At 38.4% G+C, this 9,140-nt stretch overlaps 1 protein-coding gene across 12 annotated transcripts in view; it reads right to left on the reverse strand.

The window, feature by feature from the left end:
* Positions 1-9,140, reverse strand: part of LOC108752104 (triple functional domain protein) — a 29,490-nt gene that overhangs the window by 9,513 nt on the left and 10,837 nt on the right. For all 12 annotated transcript variants that reach the window (XM_018492727.1, XM_018492724.1, XM_018492723.1 and 9 more), the window contains 7 exons: positions 8,602-8,780; positions 7,945-8,092; positions 7,649-7,840; positions 3,750-5,765; positions 3,463-3,654; positions 3,111-3,374; positions 2,658-3,014 (listed from right to left, as the gene is read on the reverse strand). In XM_018492727.1, the coding sequence (XP_018348229.1) occupies positions 2,658-3,014; positions 3,111-3,374; positions 3,463-3,654; positions 3,750-5,765; positions 7,649-7,840; positions 7,945-8,092; positions 8,602-8,780 (3,348 nt within the window). The remainder of the gene's footprint in view (positions 1-2,657; positions 3,015-3,110; positions 3,375-3,462; positions 3,655-3,749; positions 5,766-7,648; positions 7,841-7,944; positions 8,093-8,601; positions 8,781-9,140) is intronic.

Consider the following 9,140-nt stretch of genomic DNA (forward strand, 5'->3'; position numbering starts at 1 on the left):
CTCTCTCTCTCTCTCTCTCTCTCTCTCTCTCTGTACGTCCTTCCGCGACGATACTTTTAAATCGCACGCGGATTCCGGATTTTTTGAAAATAGCTAATATCACGACACCGCGATACTTTGACGTTGCTATAAATATCGCGCGTGTGCGTGTATTACATTGATGGAGCGTGCACGTTTATCGCATTTTCAACACTTCGTTTCTCTCTCTCTCTCTCTCTCTCCCCCCCCTCTTTCATCGGGCATAATTATTTGCCTGACGTTTTCGTGACATTTCGCGATACAAAACAGAATTTTTCATGTGCCAAGTTTCTTCGCCGTAAAAACGATCGAGATGAAAAAGAGGAAAGAAAGAAAAATATGTAGTACTCGTTGGATGAAATTTGCCCTTTCTCGAGTTTCCAGGCGATCTTCTTGATGGAACGTCGATCGATTCTTTCGTAATCTCGAAAAGAGGAATACGCGGAGTTTATTGAAATTCCATCGCAAAGATTTCTCTCGAAGAGAGAGAGTGACGGAAGAAAAATGAAGAAAAAGGTATAAAGAGATAAAAGTTGATCCGATAAAAAAAAAAGCTTGCGAACATTGCGGCATTGTGATGCCAAGTACCTGGGCCAGGGATGGTTGACGACGCAAAAGTCGAGCCTGGAAGGAGCTCGGTGTATCAATGGTGTGCTGCCTGGAGAGGGTTACGTGCGGCGGTGCCGCGGAGCCCTGGCGGAACCACGGCAGGGAAATCTTCCTGCGCGCCTTCTGGGCGATTGTCGCCGGTTTCCCGGCCGGTGACGTCATGATAAGGAAGACTTGACCTTACGATCGGCGCGGCATGCGATTACGGTCTTCAGAGGCACGAATGCGATCGTGACGCGCAGGAAGGCAGAAATGACGTGGTGAACTGCGCGTTGTCGTTCACGGAGCACATTCTCGAGAGCACGGCGATCCACGCTGTATCCGCCATCGTCCGTTTTTGTATTTTCTTTTTCTCCCCCCGCCCCTGTTTCTTCCCTTCCTTCCGGCCTCCGATAGGAAGGTCAGGGCTTTACCGATTCGCCTAGCGTCTCGCAAATCTTGCAATCACCGGTAGATCCCTAAACGGATCCATCCGATCCGGGAGTCGCGCCTGTACTGATCTGACTGATTAAACTGATCTGCGTCCCGTGTCCCGACCCGACCCGACCCGAATCGAACCGAACCAACCGTGCGGAGTGGTGCGAACTGACGAGATTATAACTAACCCAACCCAACTTGCGCCCCACCCAACCCTGCGCGAGTATACTGGCTACCGTGGCCTCTCAGTCATTCCCACTATTTCGCACTATTCCCAGTCTTGCGTTCATGTCGCCATGCCTAGATTCTCTATCGCAGGGGAGGGACTAAGGAAGGCCAACTCTTTTCGGCGACCTCGTTCTGAGTCTGAGTCTGAGACTGAGACTGAGACTGAGACTGAGACTGAGACTGAGACTGAGACTGAACGAGAGAGAGAGAAATTTTTATGAGCTCCGAAGAAAACGAAGAACAATATTTATTTACCGTCTGTATCTTGAAGATAAACATATCAGAAATACAAAGGGCGGAAAGTGATCAGGAGACTGTAGCCTTCGCGCAAAATGTTCTCATGAATCATTTCGATTAATCTACAGGTATTTATAGTCAGATCTTATATTTAAAACTGTCTTAAGTACAGTAAAATTAAAATATCATGAACCAATGAAAGAGCCGCATTAGCGACTTAAGACTAAGTTATGTCTTAAGACGGTCTTAAAATAAGAACCGACTATGAATATCGGCCTGCATTAGCTTTAAACATTAGTCAATAAAGTTTTGGTAATACCCCTACATTCTTATGCTGCTTTATCTTTGACTCTCTGCTTTATATATCTAATATTCAAAAGCGTCGTAACATGTTATTTTTGTGATATTTCACTAAGGACTTTCTTCTTGAAACTCGAAATGGCAAATTCTTCATGTAGATCTTGTATAAGTAAATGCAGTTTTGTTATGCGTGACAACACACACACATTACGAAATCACAAAGTAGATGTGTTTATAAAAATCTTAAAGAAACTTACAACTTATATTTTTCAGTTGTTTTAGTTGAAAATCTGATTTGGAATTCTCATGTGTGTATATATGTTTTAAAAGCAGATATTTTTATTACAAATGACATAAAAAACAATTAAAAACCACCATATTTTTAAGTAACAAAAAAATTTTATTTATTGACTAATGTAATTAAAGATTTTATACTTTGATTTTATACGTTTTTGAGACACAGTCAAAACTATAACTTTATACGAGTATTAGTAGATACGATAGTAAAAACGCCATCATCAAAAAGCGATGAGCTCGACTGAAACAAATATGACCCGAGCATAACTGCAGGAGCAATGCAGTAATCACTATTTTGAACATTTGAATATTTTCTAGCTTCATCTGTTGTAACTCGCGAAGCAGTTTTATATTTTCTAAATAAAAATAATGCATCACTATACACCCATGATATATATTGGAAATTTATACAATATATAGAAAAAACGCTGGGATGATAAAAGTCCTGTTGAAGTGTGTCACGAGTCGCGTGAAAAATTAAAAATTACGATTTTTATTTAAAAAAAATATATATATATAAATATATATGTAGTAAAAAAACGATATTTTACCTTGTCAGAATCTGTAGTGTTAGTCGAACCAAAAGAAGCTAAGGAATTTCTGTCAAGATTCTCCACACTCTCGTCCAAGGATGCACACTCCTCTAGATCTCTGCTGGAGCGTTGACTAGAGCTCTTTTTAGCGGGGCTCTTGGGCATATTCTTGCCTAAGAAGGTCTCCTGTATCACCTCGCGTAACCGCATCACCCACAGCTGTTTCGCGTCCATCGAGTTGGCACGCAATACCACGCGTGTGTCGCTGGTCGGTGCTCGTCCTGTCCATACCGCGAATTTGCATTCGTCGCCTTCGATATGTTCGGTCACGCCCAATTCGGAGGTCAACAGGCGATTTTTATAAACGTACTTCACCTAGACAGACCATTTTCATACTGTGATATTATATATGCACATGTGTGTAAAAGAAACTTTTGTTACTTGACGAAAAAGAAAAAGTTGCATGCCAACCTTTCCTGCAGAATCTTTCACTTCCTTTGTAAAGAGAAGATACAATTCGAAAAGAAATATATGACGATCTCTTCCTTTCCTGATCAACTGTTTTGGGTCCCACACTGTGAATGAATCTTGCAATACAACGTCACCGAGCGCATCTATACTAACGTCGCAACCTTCCAGTAGACTTAAGTGTAAGGCATCGTTAGCTTTTTTAGGCACATTTAACATCACTTCTAATCCCTCTTTTATTTCGCCCTGTCCTTCTTGGCAACAAGCCTGAAAAAGAAAAAAAAAACAAGAGAATAAAGTACACTACAAGTTTGAGATATGTAGATATATACATAACACACAAGTATGCGAATACCTGCAAGTCCTTGAGTAACAGCTGATACTTGGTAATTCTTTGTACAGGTTTGATTAGATATGCAGCGATAGGATGTTCCACTCTATGCTTTCTCTGCAATTCCTCAAACCATGTTCCACTGTGCGTTATTAATAGTTGATTGCTCTCGGGTTTATTCTTACAGTAAGTAACGTACATGTCGAATTTAGGTGCCTGGAATACGAGATACGAATATATGTATGTATATATGTATGTACGTATGTATGTTGTCCTCCTAATTAATTATCAATGTGATAAAATAAACTCACCCACACTACAAAACAATGTCCCACATCCTCTGGCATGGTTTCGTACTTTTCTAGCTCGCGTAAAAAGACATTGCTGTGAAACTGATGTATCTCCTCTATATTGCTAAAAATGATCGATTCCCGACTTTGTAAACCCATCGGAACGTTTCCCTTTCCGCATCGCGTCTCATCCAAGAAACAACGGATACAAGTTTCCAAATCTTTCACGTACGTACGTTCGGTTTGCAACAGTTCAGCCATAATAAATTCTTTCCTTCGTGCAGATCTTCTCTTCTCCTCGTTCAATTCTTTCAGATCTTTACCCTTGATCTTTTCTTCCAGCAATGGATCCGAATTCCGATCGATCGACAGATCTCTGTGCACCTCATCAGACTGAATACCTAGATCGCCTTCGATTTGTGTCTTGTAGCAATCCATTCGCGTACTAAAGTCTTTGTATCGTTGATCGACTTCGGCAACGGCTTGTTTGATCGCCGCGGCATGAGCATGACCTCTCTCGACTAAATTGTCAGCGAGTTGAATCAACAATTTCACTCTCTCTCTCGTTTCCTTCGCTGCACCCTTAAACTCGATATGCTCTTGCAACAATTGTTCGTTTTCGATGCGATTCTTACCGACGTTGGTATGCGTCGCTAAATACAATTCCCCAGTTTCTTTTATCCACTCGAGAGCCTGTTTTGCACTACGTTCAAACAGAACATACTGGTGACATTGATCTAAGCGTTTCTTTCGTTGCGTCCAATATTCGAGCACTTTATTTTCCTTACTAACTAGCTCCTCCAAAATATTTTTCACTTTGTTTGCGGAACCGGCGCTATTAGCGTGATAGCTGTAAAATTGTAGACTACGATTGATATATTTTAAGAAAGTTTCCCCGGTTCGCCGTACCAACGTGCACGCCTTTAGAAAGGCTTCCTTCTGCTCCTGGTGTCTCGTGATATTCGCCGGTATTCCCGCGGCTTTTTCTCCATCGGCACACCAATCGTCATCCACGTTATATTGCAGTTCTAAACTGTCGAGAACCGAACGTACCGAATCTACTGTTTTATAAAAGTTTAAACTGGCAGTAATTAATTTATGTCGTTCTTCCGCGCAGGTCACTAGTTGCTGCCATCGTTTGGTAACATCCTCCGCGACCTCCCTGATACTTTTAGGATCGTAATGATTCCCGCTTATCAACGAATCCGCTTTATGCTTCACTTGCACGGCAGACGCATGAGTATTCGTTATCGCAAGTTGAAAATGATAGTGTTCCTTTCCTAATTGATCGGCATCTTCGAAATCGTCTGGTATCCTCAGCGAAGCCAGTAATATCGACTCGCCGTTTCGTATCCACTTGATCACATGAGAAGCATCTGTCTGCAGTTGCAATAATTGAGAGGCTTGCTCTAGCCGTACTCTTCGCATTTCCGCGAGGTCCTCTGCATCCAATTCTCTCTCGTTCAAAAACTCGAGAAGCACCTGCACCCGCGCCGCCGCACTATGCTGACCGTCCGCCATAATACACAACCCTGCTTCCTCTAAAACTTGCGCCAATTCTTGCCCACGGTGCAGAATTTGGAAAACGGTATTTTGCATATGGGCGACTCCATCGTTATGTACGCGTAGCAACTGTTCTGGAGAACCTTCTCGCGGTGGGCCTTGCAGCTCCTGCGCCCACATCTCCAGCTGACCGCTAGTCTCTAGTGCGTCGCGCTCGAACACGCGTAATCGTAGGCACAGTTCCAGTCTCAGCTTCTTCGTCGCCCACAAGTCTTCTAATTCTTGTCTCAAACTTGCTAATCTGTCCAAAGCTGACTCCACCGCTGATATCGAGCCGGTTGTGTCGGGCGCGTCGGTTGCCTCGCGTAGTTCTTGCAGCAGAGCTTCACCCTGGGCTATTGTCGAAGCACACGCCTCAAGACAGGACGATCTATGCTGCGCGCATTGTTCCAACAATCTTTCCGCTGTCTCTAAATTTTCCGCAACCTCATCCTGTTGCAATTCCTGACGTAACTCGTCTACCCAACCGGTCAGCTGTAAAACAAAATCAAATTCAAGATGGCAAGCATGCATATACGGTTAGTACATATATATCTGCACATTTTAAATTACTATTTGTACTTGTAAACAATTTTATGAGAAGAGTACCAGGATGTATTGTTTCCGATTTGGTCGAATTATACGCACGCACTCACACACATATAATATATAAGTTTAGCTCCTCTTAGCAATTCGTGTTAAAATTATAGAATGCGTTTCTCAAATACTTGCGAGAAAAACGCGTTTAAAGATTTACGTGTTTATGAGAGAAGCGGTGCGGTGTAATGAGTAAAGCGTAGGAATACAATGCTGCGTATTTCAGTTTCCAATTTTACTTTTACAAATTTTTCTTCCATCTACATTGCAACATATTATTATGTCTTTGTGTATTTTTTTATATTTGACGAAAAATTAACGCTTACAGTTTAAAATTTATGTAATTTTAAGTTGTATTATGCAATTTATTAAATTGAATTTATTTGTTATACAATAAACACAAATTATCTGTTACTTTCGCCACGATTTTTATTCTTGCAAAGAATTTCGACTGCGCAGACAATCCTTTCTTAATAAAAATATCTACAGCATTGGTTGATTTTATATCGAGCACACGCTAAAACTTGTGTTTTCTTTGTGAGAATTTCAAACGATTTTGTTATTCGTGTTGAGCGAGAACTATGGTAAGGTTCGAAGTATGTAATACAATGTGCAAATAAAAAAAATGCAAGAATACCAGTGTGAAACAAAATATTTCAAGCTTGTAATCTGCGAACTTGCAGAAAAATGATAAACTGAAAAACAACTTAACAAATGCTCTGATGGCAAGAGCTCGTTCGAAAATAATAATTCCAAAAACAAATAATTAATTTTATGCAATAAAAATAAAAATCTTATCAATTGCAAACATATAATAAAAAAAAAAGATTTTTTTTATTGCCTTTCTCTTTTCTTTTTTTTCTATTTGTTTTATTATAAAATAAAAATTGCATAACACATCTTAAAATTACATAAATTTTAAACATTAATTTTTCAGGCCAAATATTAAAAAATACACAATACGCTGCAATGCAGATGAAAAAAAAATTGTAAAAGTAAGATTCAAATAAAGACAGTATGCCGAGATACGCAGCATTATAGTGCCTGATATTTCATGTGTCGGTAGACAAAACTTTTCAAGCCTGTTAATTGATTACGACTGCGTTTGGCAGAAGTTAGCATTTATATTAGCGCATCAGGCTGCACTTTCAAATGTTGGAAAATTTTATTGAACGTTCCTAAAATTATAATAAGCGTAATGTGTGTGTACTGCAAAACAAAATTATAAAATATAATAACATGTAATATTTTTAAACTAATTCTGATAAATAAAAAAAATATTACATTTAAAATTATTATCATAATTATTATTATTGTATTTACTTTTACAATTATTTTCAAGTTTTATTCATAATTAAATGTCCTTGTAACCTCTACTGTTTGACAACGTAACTCAAACCGCTAAATAGCAAATGTAGCTTTTTTAAATCTTTTTATAAACGCCTATATATTTGTTTTAAACATTTGGCATTTTTTAACAAACTGAAAATACACTATCCATCATAAACAGCATTAGTGTGTGAATTTTCCATTTATTATAATGTCAACTAGAGACCCCTCAAGGGACCCCCTATACGGGGGAATCCTTGAGGGGTCTCTAGTTGACATTATAATAAATCGAAAATTTCTTGAAACTATACATATAAAGGTTATAGAAACGACGTTGTAATTTATATTGTCTTAATATATGTATATAGATGTGTGTATGTAATTCAGCAAAAACGGAGACAATACATCCTGGTATTTCCTTTGTTAGATATAATCAATCCATGTAAAAATACCTCCTTTTCATGAGTATAAAATACTACTGCTAGATCTAATCTGCGACGCCGTTGCTCGACCCTTGCTGCGAAGCTACTAACGTGGGCCTCCAATTCTTGTGCCACTGCATATATTTCATCAGGTGCACATTCCCCTGTGTGAGCAAGTTCTTCGGCAGCAGTTAAAAGCTTAGTCGCATTTGTGTAAGTATTCTGCAAATGAAAAAAATGTTAAGTATGTTCATGGAAACCTAAGAATTATACGTAAAATCATAAGTTATATATTATATGGTAAAATACATATACTAAACAGTCACCTGAGCAACATTTTCAAAATGTTCGTGGCTTTTTTGATAGACGCGTGCTTTCTGCAAATTACGACCTACGCCTGTATTTTTTCTAATAAAGACTTCGCCATGATTAGTCAGCCAGTCAAGAACTTGTTTTACATCTTCTTGAAATAATCTGAAAATCACAATTATATGCGTTACCATCAATGTAACGATAAGTAAGCTTATTTTATTAATTGAGTGTTTAAATAAGTTTCCGCCGTTTTCTCTAAGGGACATCGTTACAAGTACTACATGCATATAATTCCAGTGACAACTATTGTATTTGAGAGTACTATACACAAGCTTTCACATATTTAGTATATGACATTTGATGGACGTGTAAACATTTTTGTCATTGCATTGAAAAAACGTCGACTTTTGTACCAACAAAACAGCATTTGCGGAAAATTTTATTGCATTGTTTATTATTAAGAAAAGTACAATTGAAAGTTATCGTTTGCTTGTAGAAGTGTATGGGGAGGTGTATGCTCCATCCGAAAGAGTGGTTTCAATGCTTTATAAATGATGATTTCGATAAAAGATAAAGAACGTGAAAGTGCCAAAAAAATGAAAGATGAACAATTTGGAAGCATTACTTGATGAAGATCCATGAACTTATTCAAACATCCAATATTTTCATACTTTAATGCAAGCCGTTGATGCAACTTGACTTTGCGAGCGTGCCAGCGCGCTTCTAATGCTCTGTGATGACCCAAAATCTGATGAATGACAGCTAATACGTGAGATGCACCTTCGCTGTAATCAGCCGCTGGATTACCACTCGTGCCGGTATGACTGTCAATACTGTGTCCATCTTGACTCTAAATCGGATATCAAAAATATCAACTATAATACAATCGCTCTCGAAGATTAATTACATGTATATTAATTAATTGAACAATGCTACATGCATCCCGATCAGTATCATTAGATATTATTCTAATGAGATTAGATACTATTCAATGCTTTTACATAGTTATATATTATTGCATAAGCAAGCATATATTTCTCTATATTAATCTTTCTTAAGGTAATAGTATTTGCAGAACGATTTTACAAAACAATTTCTTCTTCTTAGCTCATGCAAAGAGCAATTTGGATAGAAGAATGATGAAAGCACTTGCTATCTCGCTCAATAATAAGCATTTTTTTTCGGAAACTCTATATATATATATATATAT

Source organism: Trachymyrmex septentrionalis, unplaced genomic scaffold, assembly GCF_001594115.1.
Source record: "Trachymyrmex septentrionalis isolate Tsep2-gDNA-1 unplaced genomic scaffold, Tsep1.0 scaffold54, whole genome shotgun sequence".
Lineage (NCBI taxonomy): Eukaryota > Metazoa > Arthropoda > Insecta > Hymenoptera > Formicidae > Trachymyrmex > Trachymyrmex septentrionalis.